The 18527-nt window shown below is 40.3% G+C and overlaps 1 protein-coding gene across 1 annotated transcript; it reads left to right on the top strand.

Annotated features, from left to right (window-relative positions):
* Positions 1-75: 75 nt before the first annotated feature.
* Positions 76-18525, top strand: ppp4r1l (protein phosphatase 4, regulatory subunit 1-like). Its single transcript, XM_047346941.1, has 20 exons — positions 76-296; positions 4431-4475; positions 4817-4946; positions 6445-6551; positions 6637-6779; positions 6931-7077; positions 7451-7558; positions 8067-8132; positions 8334-8492; positions 8838-8962; positions 11732-12234; positions 12323-12636; positions 13287-13373; positions 13488-13673; positions 15086-15247; positions 15339-15439; positions 15583-15703; positions 15912-16046; positions 16433-16574; positions 16676-18525. The coding sequence occupies exons 1-20, from the start codon at positions 290-292 to the stop codon at positions 16819-16821; spliced, it is 2934 nt and encodes a 977-aa protein (XP_047202897.1). The 5' UTR covers positions 76-289; the 3' UTR covers positions 16822-18525.
* Positions 18526-18527: the final 2 nt, after the last annotated feature.

Below are 18527 nucleotides of genomic sequence, written 5' to 3'. Positions count from 1 at the left end.
GTTTGAAGGCGCACAAAGAAGCTCAGTTTATGCTCACTTACGTCTAGTTTGTGCCAGAGCTGCGAAACAATAGTAACGGTAGTTGTTTAAAACATTATTAGTTGGCAAATTGCAGCGCTGGGAAGTACATTCAGGAAGTAGTTTGCTGCTGTGTTTGAGTGGCAGCCCGTAACGGGACGGCGGACGGTGTTGTGTCGAAAAAGGCACCCCTGCCATGAAAAGCATCCCTGTCGTAGGAAGCGAATTAGAAGGCAGATAGGCAGCCCGCAAAGCCGAGCCGATACGCAAGATGGCAGGTAACAGCACTTTTAAATCATATTTTCTTACAAAGTTTTGGAAAATTTCTATTGGTAAAGTGCTATTTTATTCTTGTAACACTTGAACTGCACTAAATATCTGACCACTTGTTTAGTGTAATGGTAGTTTAGGAAAGCCGACTCTAGCACAGGGCTTGGGCAAGTCGTGTTAGCGGTGTAGCAACACTAGCCTGTTCGCTAACGAGAGCTAATCAGGGGTGTCGAAATGGGTCATTTAAAAAAAAAAAACGTACTCTTAATAAATAATTTTTCATATGAGAATGTTGTTTTATAAAATCACCAGGGCAGTTTTATTTAAATACAGATTACCTCGTTAGTTTGGATTTATTTTCGACCTGTTGTGAACAGCAAAGGCTATCGAGTTGACTTAGCTAACATTAGCCGGGTAGCTACAGTCAGTGTCAGCCATAAGCTGACCAAATTCTGTCGTATACCATAACAAGAGTTGATTGTTTGTTCTTGGTCGTTGGGGATAAAGGGGTTCCCTCAAAATCTATCGTAACGCTTTCTATTTAAGTTGTAAAACACCAGGCCTATAGCATCGCTTCAAGTTTGAGGTTGTTTTTATATCTGGTGTACATTCTTTAGCCTCAACAGCTGTAAACACACTCTTCCCCTCCTGGAACGCTTTCTGAGCTCTTCTTTTAACTTGCTTTAACTTGTGTTGTGATACATCCATGGCTGAATGGTAATAAAAAAAAGGCGTTTTTTTTTTTTTGTGTGTGTGTTAACTATTAAAATCAAGCAGGTTTAGGATGTCCTGGTCAATGCAGGAAATGCCCCATCAGCAGTACTTCTTTATTAGTAATAATGGTACGTTCACAACAATATACATGTACACAACTGAAACAAAGGATAACAAAAACGTTGGTACCTAAAGAGGCATAATGTATTTGAATATTTTGCTGTCAGTGGCACCAATCGTCATACAGATAATATTTCTCTGGCATTTTGTTTAAGTTGGCTGCTAAAACATTTCTAAGAGATTCCAGAGTTTTGCGGTCATTTTCCGGCATGGAAACTGGCAATTCGAACATTTTATATAAATGAATTAGATTAAGGAATAGATTGGTAGATACAAGTAATAAATTGTAAGTAAGACCACAGGTCATCTTCTTGTCACACTAATGTTGAAGGGCTGTTCAATATCAGGGAAATGTTTAACAGCAATGGTATTAATGAAAAGTGTGATAATCTTGTTGATATTGGTTAACCCACAAAATCTTAGATGTGGCTATTAAGGGCAGTTATACCATCCAACTATTATTGATATTTAAAGCATGAATACATACAATATATTATCCGACCAAACACTGTGTCCAAGCTGTCCTTTGTGATTGTGATATTTCACTCACTGATATTGTTAGAACAATTAAGATTCAGTATATAGTGTGCAGTTCTAGTTATTTGATGACAATTTTTATGCATGGCCATTATTTTAAAAAGCCAAATAATCAGGTTCTGGATATGTTTGTCACAGAGCTTCTATGTTTAATCCCTATATTGGATTAAAGAAATAAGCAAACTGAACTGCTTATAAAGGTAAACTGGATATAAGGCTTTCTCAATCTCAATGTTGCAATTATACGATGTGAATAAATATCCTACTAAATCGTATGGTCATCTTGTCACATAATTATCCTTTTTGTTCCACCTTTGAGCTGTACATTTTCCAAACAATCTCTGTCTGAAAACTCATGAAATCTATTCTAAGAGCCCTGTTTGGTGAAGTGTTTTAATGTCAGATATGTACTTTAATATCAAACTACATAAAAAATATATAAAATGAATAGAATATTAATGAATTAGGTAAAGTGAAAGTGGAATTTTGTAGCGGAACAACAATTTAAAACGTTGAGTTGTGAGAGATTATCTGTATGCACTAAGGTTTTAACCATAAAGTGTAAAAACCGACTCAAATAGGGTGAAGCGACAAGGGACTTTTGAATATATATAAATCAAAAAGTAAATAACATATGTTCCCATTGTATATTTGGACAAAATAGACTCAAATTAAGTAAAGAGATGAAAATCTAAAAACAAAAAGATAAACACCAGAAGTATTAGACCTGGTTATAATTTTAAGTAGAACCAAAGTAGACATATAAAAAAAGGTTTCACATTCGCATCTCCTAAGGTGTGTCAGACGCTAAACACTCACGCACCTTAGTTACTCCTGGCATTTGCAACCACATCCATGTCAATTGAATATTAGCAACTATTACTGAAAGTTTTAGATACACTTTCTCACTTAACGGTTCACTTTATTTTCATGATACTTTATTTACATTAGCCCCCTTTCCACTGAAAGCCCCAGGATTTGTTTTACCCCGGTAACAGGAATCCCAGGGAATCTCGTACTAAACACTGACTAACACACCCTTCTTTTGTTTTATTATCATCAGGTAAACTCATATCAGATAACTACAGAACATATTCATCATCAAAACTACATTAAAAATATTTGTCTTGCAGAACTGTGGCAAAATCCTTAATAATTAATGCCAACAATAACTTAAAATGTCACAAATTTCTGGTGAAAAATATTCCGTTTTATTTTTTGGTACTTGCAATTATTCGCCATATACCTACTGAACACTTTATATTCACTTTCAGGCGCCACAAACAGAGAACAGGTAGCGAGAATTCCCAGAATGCCGGGCCAAGATCAGGCAGCGGTTAGTAGGGAAGTCCCAGTCCAACCATCCGGTTAGCTTAGCTTAGCAGCCAGACCAGCCTGTAAACAGAGCTCCACTGCTCCCAGTACTCAGACATTTAAATGTAGGATCTGTCTGAATAAACTGACTGCACAGATGAAGCTTTGAGGTCACCTTTCTTGCTTTAAAACATCTGAAAACTACTCTTTGTGCCAAATTAATGATATAAAAACCATTCATTTGTATAGTAACCTCTGCCATTAAATAAGCTGCTGGCACCATGCCTCACTGCAAACAAACCCACCCCTTTAACAAATCCAGGGGAAAGCTAAAAAGACCTACTCTGGACCAGGACCATGTACCTGTGTAAGTAAAGCCCCTTGAAAGTGACAGTGCCCGGGTATATTTGTATCGAAACGCAACCTGAGCTTTCCAAAGCCTGAGGCTTTCTACAGGCAACGGAAAAGGGGCTATTGTCCTGATTCTCAGCAAAGGCAACAAAACTGTGAATGAACACACATGACATTATATGGTAAACAAAAAGTGTGTAATAAGATTCTTCAAAATAGTTGCCCTTTGCTCTGATTATTGCTTTGCACTTTTAGCATTCTCTCCATGAGCTTCATGAGGCGGTCACCTGGAGTAGTTTTCCAGTCTTGAAAGAACTTCCCAGAGGTTCACTGAGAGATGGCCAAAGGTTAAAATTTCAATCATCACAAATTCACATTATTGTAAACATGTGCATTTGGTGTTTATTTATGACATTTATGGTACTTGTGGGAAGCAAGAGGAAAACGGTGCTTGCTTTAATGCAGCGCCTGTTTACCAGGAATAGCATCTTAACAGACCATTAGTTGAGAGAACACATATTTGAACTAATTATAACGTCAGGGTGTAGGGGTATTTCATTGGACCACTGAATGAATCTTATATAAATAAAAATAATAATTCTTTCATCCCATTGTTGTAGATATTTTGTTTCGCATCACTACAAATATTTTGTGACTTCAGTGCATGAAACTTTACTTTTACTGAGCGATTAATCACAGAGTCCACCGTGATTTGTCGTCGGTCTTCATGGAGCTTTTCTCTCCCTTCTGAGTTATTGTTGGTCACTAAACGTGCCATCTCTCTGCCTCTTTCGTTATGTAGGGGGCGCTGTGTAGATTGATGCATGTATTCATCTTACTTATTTAAGCCATTGTAGTGAATAGTTTCCAGCGTCTTTTATGAATGAAACACTCAAATTGTGTCTTCAAAATGGAAAGAGGGAAAAAAATGATGAAAGGAATTCGGTCATCCCAGTGTAACCTTAATGCAAATACTGTTATTCACGTTACATTATATTAATTAGTAGGTTTATAAAGTGTTTATTAAACTGTAAAATGTATAAACTGTATGATAAAGACACCTTTGCTGAAATTTAAGGCTCCCACCAACTTTTGTACTGTTGCAGGTCTATCTTTATACTTTGAAGATGGCCATGATGATCTGGACGACTGTAAGTATACCAATGAATCCATATAATATAAAGGACAGACACTATAGATGATCGGTCTTGAAAATGTGAGGAACTGGCACAATAACGTTTCTTTGAAGCATCATTGTTTTAGGCAACCTTACATAACTAATTTATTTTAGCCAAATAAGTTTTATTTAGCTGCAGCATATTTATGCTAAGGTCAAACCTGCACTTTACTCCCCAACTAACACATTTCTAGTTCGTGTACTTCTGACATTAAGCAGTGTATTTCCAGCATGGCATCACACAAGACCGCTGCCGTATACTTTTTCTAGACTTTGATCCAGTTTACAATAACAGCAAATTATTTCCTCCAACAGTTGGATTTGATGACTATGCTACAGATTGTGACGGCATCCGTATCACAGCGTTCCTTGATGCTGGACAAGACAACCTAACTCCTCTGGGAAGGTTAGAGAAGTACGCCTTCAGCGACAATACGTTCAACAGGTAAGTTGAGTTCAGACTCCTAATCCTACGGTCCTTTTAAACAGGTCAAACCCTAAGATCATCAAACTCTTTTGTAACCTGTGCTCCACCTGTTTGCTGCTGGTAAAGCTTCAGAGATGAAATGATCTAACAGTCGCATCTACTGAGGATCAATGTTTAAAGTAAAGGTGGTGTTATCACGTAGATTATATTTACTCACAAGTGTTAATTCTACCAAAACTAACAAATATTCCTAATAAGGCAGTTTTCCTATTTTTATCAAATGATACTAGTTTGTTTCCTCTTTATTAATTTAAAATACAACTTACACTCTGCATATCCTGTGATGTAATGAATGGTTGTTCTTACTAACTAAGGTGACAAGGACTTGTGTTTTAAAAATATACAGTAGCAGTGCCACCAGAGCCATCTGACTAGCAAACCAGTTAAAAAAAAACAATCTATTGTCTTCAGCACCCACAGATATTGTTAACGTTGTGTATTGACAATCTAATGCCACGCCCTGTAGGACTTTGCAACAAAAAGATGTCAGAAAATGAACCAGAATTAGGAAGACGTTGGTATGTTGATGGCTGATGAAAATGTTGACAGATATTCACATGGAAATGATCTCTTAATTAACTGAGGTCAATCATTACTAGGAAATTATGCTGCAATAAAAACTAATATGTATGGTCCAAATAAAAAATCATATTGGGCTGCACAGTGAGATAATGTCATTGCAACACCATAGTTTTAATATTTATTAAGCTTACTGTGTTGAATTTCAGTGAGGGAATGTTAAATACTGTTTGTTTCCAAAAATGTTTCTCCTGATGTAGAATTAGTTTTTTTTATATATAGGTTTATTCTAAAGTGTCTCTTTTTGGCTGATAAACTGTTGCATCTTTATGAATAACCTTGCAAACCTAAAGTCCTACTCTATTGCCAAAAGTATTGGGTCCCACCACCAAATCAATGAATTCCAGTGTTAAAAATCACTTCCATTGTTGCAGGTGTATTAAGTTGGGTGTGTAGAAACTTGACTGGCCTTCACAGAGTCCTGACCTCAACCTTCTTGAACAACTTTGGGATGAATTAAAGCGGAGGCTGCAGTTAACTATGAACACACTCCTAAACCTTGTGGAAGGTGTTTACAGAACAGTAAAAGTTGCTATTGGTGGCACCGGTGGGTCCATCAACAGATTGGAGCTTGTAGATTAAGAACAGGATGTGATCAAAGTTGTGCATGTAGAAGTATACAGACAAATACTTTTGGCAATTTAGTGTGTTTGTGTCTTGTGTGCCCCTGCAAATACTGATAACAGCTGTTTTCTTCACATCGACACCACTGTTTTTGTGCTCAGATGTGCAGACCTAGGCCAACCTCTTCCTTCCTGGTTGGTGTGTGTGTGTAATGTAATTGGCATCGCTTTCAGAGCTGTGTGTTGTGCTTTGCGTTATTCACCCATGTAGGTATTGGCAGGCATACCACTAACTTGGAGCAATTGCTTTCTAGGCAGATCGTGGCACGTGGCCTGCTTGATGTGCTTCGGGAGTTCAGTGACAATGAAAATGACTTTATCAGTGTCATGGAGACAATTGCCAGAATGTCAGAAGATGGAGGTAGATGTAATTTCTTGTCATTTTTTTGTCACTTGTCTTGTTTTATTTCGGTATATTAAAGTTATACTGTAATGTGTGTACTTAGAGCCCACGGTGCGATCGGAACTGATGGAACAAGTTCCTAATATTGCAATGTTTTTGCACGAGAGTCGGCCCAATTTCCCAGCCGCCTTCTCTAGATACTTGGTACCCATTGTGGTTCGGTATCTTACAGACCCAAATAACCAGGTATGTTTCACACAATCACTTCTTCGGGTGATCAACAAAAAGTAGTGGGCAGTTTTCGGTGCAAATAAGAATGTTTTGGTGATTTAAAAACAGAAAGCCTTTGTGTATTTTTTTATGTTGACTTAACAATCAGCCCATTCATCGTTTGCAGGTGCGGAAGACGAGTCAAGCAGCACTTCTTGTTTTGTTGGAGCAGGGTCTCATCTCTAAAGCGGACATGGAGATCAAAGTTTGTCCTGTTTTGCTCGACTTGACAGAACCAAGCAGTGATGATGACTACAAAATTGAGGCAGTTGCTGTAAGAAACCCGATTTATGCATCAGACTACCTATTTTAAAAATCCAACGGAAATAAAGTCTGACCCATTTTGATTTAAATGACAGATTCTTATATGCACAGCAATACATTATTTAACAGTGATAGTTCAAAAATGTGATTATAAATACATTTATTGACCAGTAGAACATCCTTGATTATGATAATATAAACTCGGCTACACTTTTATCGCACATACATGTGAGCTAATTAATTTCACTTGTTCAAATTGCCTAAGATTTTCTCACACATATTGAATGTACCCTGCTTTCTGAATCACTCTTAGCTCAGCTCATGATCTGCATTCAGTAAGTTCCTTATAACTAATCGTCATAACGACATCCATTCTCACACAGATCATGTGCAAAGTCGTCACCATGTTGAGCAAGGACACAGTGGAGCATCTGTTGCTGCCACGCTTCTGCGACCTGTGCAGCGATGCCAGACTCTTCCAAGTACGCAAGGTAAAACATTTCCTTTTTCACGTTAAGACGCAATCAAAACTCTGAAATGACTTTCAGGTTGGTTGCTCTGTTGTAGCCTAAAGCACGGCTTGGAGAGCAGTTATGTCAGGTCAATTTGAATTGTGTTTGTGTTGCTCCGTCAGTGTAAATCAGCCTCGGTTCTGTTTTGTTCTGCAGCCTCGCTGACACTAGGTCGTTGTTTTCCATCTGGAATGTTAATGTCCAACTGGTGCCAGTTGGTGTCAGGGCTGCAAATGTGGTTAAACATTGCCAGGGATTTTTTTGATCTCTCCATAATTCTAATTTAGCTACGTCCTGACATATTCGCACATATTTAGAGTGAAAGTGAAGGGAAACTCCTAATAATCACTGAAGATCTCAACGTAACATAAAGCTTTTCTTACAAAAAATGTACCCTACTCTTACCTTTTTATGTGTTAGGTCTGGTCATATGAAATTCCTGGTAATAGTTTGGTTTCCTCCTAATATGTTTGTTTATTTGTTACAGGTGTGTGCAGGTAATTTTGGGGAGTTTTGCTCTATTGTTGGCCAGGAAGCCACAGAAAAACTTCTGGTGAGCCTTCAGAACACTTTTTATGTCATATTTTATTTCGTGCTGCTCTGCACCTTCCTTTGTCAATTTCTGAGTTTACAATGATGTAATATATGCTTTCCATTCAAAGGCCGATAGTTTCTTTAATTCTCTGACTGTCAACAAATCTCTGCAGTTCAAACACTCACAGTGGGGTTTTTTTTTTTTTTTTTTTTTACATAGATGCCCAAGTTTTTCAACCTGTGCTCAGACAGCCTTTGGGGCATCAGGAAAGCTTGTGCTGAGTGCTTCATGACGGTTTCAAATTCCACCTCTCCAGAGGTGCGACGCTCAAAACTGTCCCCCCTGTTCATCAACCTCATCAGCGACCAGTCCCGTTGGGTAAGTCTTACCAACTGGCAGGAAACGTGTAATATGTAGAAATTATTGGCACATTTATTGCAACGGTAAAAAAGAGGAAATTACACTAACAAAAGAAGTAAATGTGGACTTTTAAAATGTTTCTGATAAAGGCCTGCAGATCATCATCATCGCCTGCCTGATTTGAGCCTACATTTAGAATTGGGTTCATTTTAACATACCTAATTTTTGTTTCATAGAAACCAAGAATCAGAGCTGCATGCTATCTGAATGTCTTTGGATTACATTTGTGTTGTAGATGGTAGTAAATTATATTTTGGTTTCTTAACTCTTAAGTCTGGTAAAAGTAATCCTCTCCACCTTCAGGTGCGACAGGCTGCCTTTCAGTCTCTGGGGAGATTTATCTCCACCTTTGCCAACCCTTCCAGCACAGGCCTTCATTTCAGGGAAGATGGTGCTCTTCCAGAGGTCCCCAGGTGTACATCGGACAGGTAAGGAGATCAGGGACCTTCGTTGTAATGATTCTGATACACAGTTAACTTCTTAAGACTGGACGAGGTTGCAGGAGTTCTATGTCATACGCTTGTTCTATATCTCTACATTGTCTACATATGAGGAAAACTGGTCATTTAAACATGTTGGAAAGCAGTAGCTTCTTTCAAAGCTACGTTTCATTCATAGGTGTAAGTTGTTTAAGATTAAGGGCCCATTGAAGCAAAAGGCGTCATTTTATTTGTGTTTGAAAAGAAGTAGTGCTTTTCCTTTTAACTGCTGAATCGTAAGCCACAGATTGGATGCCAACTGTAGTTTCCTTGTCATCAACACACACCGATGGAAGTTAAAAATAGAAAAGAGATGTTTCTCTATGTGGCAGGAAGTCTTACAGATAGTGATTTAAAGCTCCCCACTTACGAAGGATTTTTACTGACTGGGTTTACAGTAGTCATTTGGAGTTCTGATGTTTGCTCGATGTAAGGGTGCATCCGTTAATTGATCGGCTGTACCAACTGATCCATTTTGGGTGATTGCCGATACTTACATGTGAAACCAATCTTATCTACTTGTCTAACCTGGTGTGCACGTTTTTTGTTTTTAAAATATGAAAAATGAAAGGCTAAAGGAACTGCAATGCTCTAAACTTTTCATTTATATTTGAGAGCACTGTCTCGTGCAGTCAAAACAAGTTTTTTATTTTCCTTTATTTTTTTTATATTCCTAGGTTTTATTCAGTGTTTTTTAATAAAATAAGTTTGGAACATTGAAGGTGTATTGTGACCTTATCGGTATTGGCCAAAAATCGGAATGAGCAGGTCGGGATTTTAAAGATCGTGATTGGCCAGAAAACTGCAATCGGTGCACCCCTAGCTCAATACTAGATTGATTTTAATATAATAAAACTGCAATAGTGAAATGTATACAATAAAGAAGAACACATTTTAACACACAAGGAAGGGGAAAGAAATGAGTTAGAACTGTAACGGGAAATATAGGTAATATTTTATGGAGGATAGTATGGGCTGCAACATGCACACTTAACCTGAGTATTGATAAGGGATGTCTGTTTCCATTTAAAATCTCAGACAATGTATTTTTAGTGTCTTCTCTGTGGTTCTATGCTAGTATCAGATTTGGACCGTAAATCCGCAGATACTCCAGTTATGCTTTTAAAAGCGACACACACCAGCAGCTTTAGATGCGCATTAAAAAAACAATTCCTTATTTTCGGATCACACACCAGGATTGTTGGAAGGACTCCCTGATGATCCTTTTTGAAACTGTTCTGTTCAGAATATATGATTCGATTGAATGGACTTAGCCCATTTTAAAGTGACCCACCTTTCATACAATGCAACAGGAACAACACTCTCCAATTATTCTTCCCTCTGCCTTCCTCCCTCCCTGTTGGATGGAGTAAGGAGGAGTCAGGTTTAGCCTAAACCAGCTCAGTTATGGTTGAGGTGCAAACATTTCTGCTACCTGTGTGACCCCTTCTCTTTTCCAATGGTTATAATCAGTCTGACAGAGACGGGTACCCTCAATCCTTGTGGTTTTTAGTATAACAATGACCATCAGTGGGCTCTAGATGGACAAACTTTATCAGTTTATTATTTTACTTAGTACCCTTACACATAGCCCATTGTAAAATGGCTAAATTTTAACACTCAGTAGTTTAATCTAACCTCCCCAACAACCCTGCACCATTCCAAACCCTTTGTGAAGCGCCTTGAGACGACATGTGTTGTGAATTGGCGCTATATAAATAAAACTGGAAAAAAGAAGAAGCATCAACTATTCTCATAAAACTATCCAAGGCTGAGGTCCAATAGTCTGTTCTGTTAGAGCACCCCTCAGCGCCAACAGACGCGTGTTACTTGACAAGATGAACTGCTGCATTCTTGGTGTGCGTTTCTCTTTTAAAAGCTGTAATCATATTTTTTGTGGTGTTAATTAATATTCCTAAAGATAAATGGTTGAGGTAGATGCTGATAAAGATTTAAGTGAGCATTTCTGTGAAGTTTAAAGATCTCTGTTTCTACGGGCCACCAGTAAGATCGGGTTTGTTCTGTTTATATGAGTGATGAGTTATAAAGTGATGTGCTGCTATTTGTTTTTCCAGGGGGGGACTAAATATTAGGAATTACGTGTGGTAATAATCTGTTTACCTTGCAGAAATTTGTCACACTTTTGCTCTAGATAATTACTTTTTGACCGACAAAAGATTGGTAAATGGACTGAACTTATATAGCGCTTTTCCAGTCATACCAACCGCTCAAAGCGCTTTACACTAGCGCCACATTCACCCAATCGCACTCACTAACGCTCACACATTCATACACCGATACGCAGATCAGTAGGCAACTTGAGGTTAAGTGCCTTGCCCAGGGGCACATCGACCTATGGCAGGAGGAAGCTGGAATCGAACCCACAACCTTCTGATTGCAAGACGACTACTCTTCCTACTTCCACAGTCGCCTCATTGGAGTGTCACGTTGGCTCGGGAAGCTTAGTCACTGGTTGAATGAGTCATGGCTATTCATAAGACATGACGATAAACCTGTTCCTCCTCTCTCTGTGTTAAGGTTCATTTTCAAAAAAATGTAAATGAAACTCACTTTCTTTTTAACCTTAAAACCTCGCCTGTAAAGAGTTTCAAAAATGCTTCAATAGTAACTTTAGCGTACATCTCGTGTGTAAAGTTACCACCTATTCCTCCAACATAAGGAAGTGCTCATTGTGTCTGAAATGTTCTTTCTTTGCAGCAACTGCTCTCTAAATTCCCTGAACTGTGCCGACATTAGCAGCTGCCACAAAGAGAGAACCATCACTCACACACTTCCCAACCAGGATGGCAGGGCCACGCCATCACCAGAGCATGTGTCCACGCCAGACTGCGAGGACGTGAACCACTTTGATGACAGCCATTTCTCTGTTCCCGCAAAGACGCACAATAGCTTGACTGTGACGGGTAGCAGCAACACCCACCTGGTTGCAAATAATGCTAAAAACACAAAAGAAACGGAGCACACAGACGAGAGCTTTAACTCCTTCCACTACTGGAGAGCGCCTTTACCTGACATCAGTGAGGAACTGGAGATGATCAATTGTGAGACATCAGAGGAAGGGACAGAGAAAGAGGCAGGAGAAGAGGAACTTGAAGAAAACTGCCCCGAGTCTAAATCCAGCCATGGCAAAGCTACCAGTGATCAGATCCAGAAGGTTTTGGACTGTTTGCAACCTCACATTGATGATCCTGATGTACAAGGTGAGTATGTGGAGCCAGAACGTGTAAGGTGAGATTTCTGGTGATGTACTGGCATGTAGATTTAGTTACGCATGTGATTTACCTCCAGCTCAAGTTCAAGTATTATCAGCAGCTCTGAAGGCCGCCCAACTTGACAGCCCAACAGACAACAGTCCGACTGAACAGCAGCCGGAGGTGCTACTAGAAACCAACCCAGAAAGCCCACTGGTGGAGAATAAATCTGTGCAGATTCAGTCAGATGACACAGAGGAAACTTCCACAGGCACAGAGGAAACAGTAGAAACGCCTCCAGTTTCAGAACCATGCCTGGTCCAAGAGCAAGAAGACGAGCAGACACAGACTGAGCCCGAAGAGGAGGAGGAAGAGGAGGAGGAGGAGTCTTCTCCCAACTCTCCAGTTCTGGTAAGAGACGCTTCAGATCATTCAAGTTTAGTAAAATGTCAAGCCTTTAATGAAGTTGCGGGATCGATGATACAAAGATTTAAGGTGTTTACAGTTCAGCATCAGGTTTAACACCAGTGTCATAATAGGATTACTTTGTATGATCAAGATTTAAAATAAGCTTAATGAGAAAACCGAGACCTACTGATGTCAATAAGAGACGGTGTTGATAATTGGCTCCACATTGCATGGTAGAAGAACACTCAACCAATCTGTTAGATCCACATATGATTAGACTGGAGTCACAGTAAATTGTTTTGACTCTTGCGTCGCCGTATATTTGCTGGAGTAATATTTTCAGTTGTCTCCGCTATGCCCTCCATATTTTTACAAGTTGCCATTGAGTTACTGCTGAAAACGAGCTGCTACTACATGAACTTGTCCTGTGTCTGTGGTACATCAGGTGGTTTTCCATTTATTTTCCAACTCAGATGTCAATACTGTCATCTTTACATTTCATACATATCTGACACGTCTAGCCTAAGGCAGAAACTGGGCTCTCTGTTGTCATCTTTATGACGACAGTTTATTGTTGGGAGAGATTTTGTTTCAGTGTGTAGACTCCTTGGATGTTCCTTGATTTTGTCACGTTGGATTTCCACTTTTCTCAGGAGTCTGAATTAATAGAAAGTGTGGAGGAGGAGGAAAAGGATGACTGTCCTCACAGCCCAGTGTCTGAGGACAAGCCGAAGATCCAGGTCAGTCTGCGCTGCTAACATGCACATACCTCTAATGTTCCAGACATTGCTTTAAAAACCTCTGTTTTATTATTATTATTATTATATGGTAGTCTCTTTACCCTGTATATGCAGAACATTATCCCCCAGCAGCTGTTGGATCAGTACCTCTCTATGACGGACCCGGCCCGGGCGCAGACGGTGGATACGGAGATAGCCAAACACTGTGCCTTCAGCCTGCCCGGTGTGGCGCTCACTCTTGGTCGACAGAACTGGCATTGCCTCAAGGACACGTATGAAACGCTCGCCAGTGACGTGCAGGTAGGGAGTGGAAATCCAGCCATCAGAGAGAGACCGCAGGGTTAGATCGGCTTGATTCCAACACGGCTGCTTGTAGCACAGGCTTCGTGTCAGTGGGAGATGTTTAAGCTGTTGTTTGAGCAGCCAATCACAGGGCTCTTAACTTCTTAACAGACATGTCTATGTAGGTTTTTTTGTTTAACAGAACAAATGGGATGAAAACATTTTTCTGATTCTTGTCTGTTATGTTTTTCACTTAAATAACCATTCTAAGGATGACAGACTGCCGGTTTAATGTTTACTGTAACAAGTGCTGAAGAATAAGAAGTCGATATCACTCCGCTGACACGGTACTTAGTGCAGTATGCCACAGCAACAAAAAGTAGTACCCGTTACTTTATTCTAACACATTAGCTTGTTGTGTCATTTAAAGCAAATGCATGACAATGCCACTTGTTTTTTTCTATTTTAAAAGGGGGAGAATGTTGTGCTGTAGTGTTCTGCGTTAGATTTTATGTAAAGCAGTTGAGCATTAGGAAACTTATGAATTTGCAGCTGAATGTTTCATTGTTTTCCTGAAACATAAATGTGGGTTTTCAGAGCCCTGAACGCTTTGTTGTGAGGCCTAACGTGGCTCTGGTTGTAGAGGTGTGACGCTTGAGACGGTTAATTAGATCTGCACAATAAATAGCACATTTATTGTTATCACTGTATGCTATATACATATTGCGAAGAAGTGCTTGGACTACAGTATATGTCAGTTAATTAAGAACCATCGTCTAATGTCAGGGCAGGTTTACCCTGAGATGCCAGAAGCTGAGCAGTTGGGAGACGTGTTTGGACAAATAGTTGCTGCTGTTGTCTGCACATGCCCAGAGTCGTTTCTGTGGCGGTTGCTCTGAGAGATTCGCTGTGAGAAATCTGCCTCATTCCATTGAATCTTTCACATCAGAGTTGGCTCGTCACAGCAGTCTAAAAATCACCTCTTTTTTTTTTTTTCTGTGCAAGCATTAAAAAAATCATTTTAGAGATCTGGTTCAGGTGCATCATTTTACGTTCCTTCATAAACTGCCTTTTATGTCGTACAAGTATACTTTACCTTTTCTTTTTTTTTTTTTTTATCAAAATGCTTTTTTCAGTTAGGTTAAGTCTGAGATGGTATGTTTTCATGTATTAGGCCCCAAACATCTGTTCTCCAAGACTTAAATTGCACAAACGGATGTTTTTTGTTTTTTACTTTGGGCAAATCTTAATTGTGATTTTGCTGCAAAAAAAGATATGAAACCTTTCTAAATTGACCTTATTTTGTTCAAAAGGTTAAGGGTCACAGCCGATTTGAATGTAAAAGCACCCAGTTGCTGCATTCTCCTCAGAATTAGGCTTCATGCAACCAGTAGATTGCAGGTTCAGGGCTGATGCTTTCTCTCACGCAGTGGAAGGTGCGGCGTACTTTGGCATTCTCGATCCATGAGCTGGCGGTGATTCTCGGAGATCAGCTGACAGCGGCTGATCTGGTTCCCATCTTCAACGGGTTCCTCAAAGACCTGGACGAGGTTCGCATCGGGGTGCTCAAACATCTGTATGACTTTCTGAAGGTACGATCTCGGATTTAACCGCCGAAAACGCACTGAAAAGGCAAATCACCGATAACCAAGCTGGTTTGTGCTTCTCTGGTACTTGCTGCAGCTACTGCACGCAGACAAGAGGAGGGAGTATCTGTACCAGCTGCAGGAGTTCATGGTGACAGACAACAGTCGCAACTGGAGATTCAGATATGAGCTGGCAGAGTAAGTTTGCTTTTTCTGTAGCCAGCAACCTAACTGGCATCATTGTTGCAGAGCTGATGTTTGTCCCTTTGGTCCTTTGCTGTAATACGTTGATCAGATTTCTGTTTTAGTTTGTATTTACCTTTGTCTTTGTTCCCCCCCAGACAGCTGATCTTAATCATAGAGTTGTACAGCCACTACGACGTCTACGACTACCTCAGACAAATAGCACTCACTCTTTGCTCTGACAAGGTGTCAGAGGTCAGGTGGATCTCCTATAAACTGGTGAGTTCCCGTCAGAGAGTGAACAGGATTTTGGTCGATCTGTTGAGGAATGAATGTTAGATTGATGTATCGGTCATGTTTATGGTATTTAAATAAAAACATTTACGTTACAAATTTGAACAGAAACATCCATTTATTCGCAGACTTTTGTTTTTCATTCAATGTAGACCGGAGGCTTATTTTTACTGTCGTCACTTTGTGCTCTCAGGTAGTAGAGATCCTCCAGAAACTGTATGCATGCGGGGCCGATGACCTGGGTCAGAACTTCATCAACGAACTCACAGTCAGGTTCTGCCACTGTCCCAAGTGGGTGGGGAGGCAGGCGTTTGCTTTTATCTGCCAGGTCTGTACAATTCTTCTCATCTAACTTCTTCTGGAACGACGTCACGTTGATGGACCTCATGGACAAACTAGATTCAAATATCACTTAATGTTTCTCTGGCTTTCAGTGAGGCTTTTTAAGCTTTTATTGTGAAATAGTGTTCATTTTTTTCTACACCACAATGGATGTTTTATGTCATGTCAAGTCCAGGCTGATGAGAATGCGTCGACCATCAGGAATTTACTGATAACACTGCTGTGGAAAGATGTTGCTCGACCCGTTTGATTTGAGTTTTGTTTTTTGTTTTTTTGTCACATCTTTGCACCATAAATGCCGTTTCCCTGGCTGCTTGCTGCGGCTCAGCGTCTGAGAGCAGGCGGTTTAATGTTACTTTGTTTCTCCTGAAGGCCATTGTGGAGGAGGACTGCATGCCCATGGATCAGTTCAGCCAGCACCTCCTGCCCAGCCTGCTCAGCCTGTCCTCTGACCCAGTGGCCAACGTCCGTGTTCTGGTGGCCAAGGCTTTAAGGCAGAGCGTGATGGAGAAAGGTAACCTTCACATGAACTCGCTGATGGACATTTTTCAGACAGCTTCTCTACTTATGCTTAAGTATAAGCTTTACTTCCCACTAATGGAGATTTGTGTTCAGCTTACTTTAAGGAGCCCGGCTGTCCCTACTCTGACGAGTTGGAAGAGACCGTCATGGCTCTGCAGTCCGACAAGGACCGGGATGTCCGATTCTTCGCCAGCCTGGACCCAAACAAAGGCTTGATGGACACGGCTCCTTTGATCTAACCTCACTTCCCTTCAAACTGCGTCGCAGCCCACCTGCCTGTCTTACCTGTCTGCCTGACCGACGCACAGTCAGCATACCCTTCGACACCAGCACCCGACCAGGTCCCAAACCACTCGCCTGTTGGCCAGATCTGACCACTTTCTGAATCAGGACCGATGTTCAGATTGAGACTTAGAAAGATGACGCATGCTCGACGACACAGACCCGTCTCTGGTTGGGCAACACGAAGCGCACATTCAAATGAAAACAAGCGTACTTCTCAGAGTTTTTGGAGAAACAAACTGGACTCAGGTGGCTGCCTTTGCTCTTTCCCCACCCTGATCCACACTAACACCACCTTAAACACAGACTAATGAACTAAAGTCAAGCTTACCTTCTCCAAAGCGATTTCTAAGCTTGATCTGATTCAAATGCGATTTTTATTTTTATTTTGTTTTTCCTCAATGCTTCTTCATGTGAGTTTCTCTACAAACAAGTGGGCCGAGGCCTGCCTGACTCTGCGTGCACTAACTCAGGGGGACTTTTCTGAACCTGAACAGCATTATGAAGCTTACAGCTGGAGGCCTGATGGAAATCCTCTAGCTGTCTCAGCAGCCAAAACAAGTAGCTCTGCTGGTTACTCGCCTCTTCTCCTCCTAAAGCTTGTCTCAGATGTCCCTTTGTCCTCCAAGCGGTCCCCTAGGTTATCATCTGTTTCCTCCTTCTCATATCACTTCCCCGCGTTCATGGGTCACAGAAACCACTAACTACGGCACAAGAAAAGCAGTGATTGTGCCACTCGGCATGATTCAAACCGCTCTCTGTGGCTGTTACCAACACCGTGGCACAGTTTCTCTCCCACATGGCAGAAATACCTCTGTTTGGATGCGGGAGAAACGGGATCTGAATGTCCTCGGGTATATCCTTGTTTTTTTTTTTGTTTTTTTTTTTTTCTGAATTCTTGGTGTTGATGAAATTACAACAAGGGCTCACGGTGAAGTGGCACATGGTGACTCCACACTCAGAGAGAAGAGGAAGAAAACAAGCGCACTGTTGGACGACGCATGTGTCCCCTCATGTCACGTCTGTCTCATGATTGCTTTCGGTGAATCTGACTGAATGGTTGTACAGGAGAAAATAGTGTTAGGAGCCAGAAAGCAGCCTCATCAGATTTCCTTGTTTTGGTCGGGTGATTATGGGGTTTCTCCAAGTTTTCACATCTTTCTGTACAGTGTGAAAGGAAATAAGTATGTTAACGGAACCAAGGCCAGTTTAGCCGAGATGTGTGTGAATATTGGGAGCAGTCACCAAGTCACTTTTTTTGCAGTCTCTTGAGCTCAGTTGTTCTGTTGTAAATTGTTTCCCCCTCTTTTTTTTTTTCCTTGAATGAGCATATTTGGAAAACTAGAGCTGATTGTGGTTCAAACTGTGCATCTCGGGTCTTTCTTCCTTTGAAAGGAGAGCTCACCGCAGTAATGGCGGTGTCGACTCATCTCGTCTGTCTGCATTTTGTGTCTCATCTCATTTTTTTTAATGTAGTAGAACAGTTAATATATACATTTTATGGAATTTATTTTTCTTTTTCAATTATGCACCACAGTTCAAAGATTTTATATCCTAACTTTACAAGATTTACAACCTTTGTAATATTCAATGGTTTCTTTTAAAAAGACATTTTATGTAATGTTATTTTTAGTATTCTGTAATTAAAATGATGAAAAATAGT

This window comes from Girardinichthys multiradiatus, chromosome 20 (assembly GCF_021462225.1).
Source record: "Girardinichthys multiradiatus isolate DD_20200921_A chromosome 20, DD_fGirMul_XY1, whole genome shotgun sequence".
NCBI lineage: Eukaryota > Metazoa > Chordata > Actinopteri > Cyprinodontiformes > Goodeidae > Girardinichthys > Girardinichthys multiradiatus.
The sequence above is the reverse complement of the archived record's forward strand: the minus strand, read 5'-3'. Positions and strand labels throughout refer to the sequence as shown.

What these genes read in the sequence shown, in the direction of transcription:
- ppp4r1l (XM_047346941.1), top strand. An exon ending in TTCAGATATGAGCTGGCAGA is followed by an intron (nt 15,440 to 15,582) that starts GTAAGTTTGCTT and finishes GTTCCCCCCCAG; the next exon opens with ACAGCTGATCTTAATCATAG. An exon ending in CGTTTGCTTTTATCTGCCAG is followed by an intron (nt 16,047 to 16,432) that starts GTCTGTACAATT and finishes TTTCTCCTGAAG; the next exon opens with GCCATTGTGGAGGAGGACTG.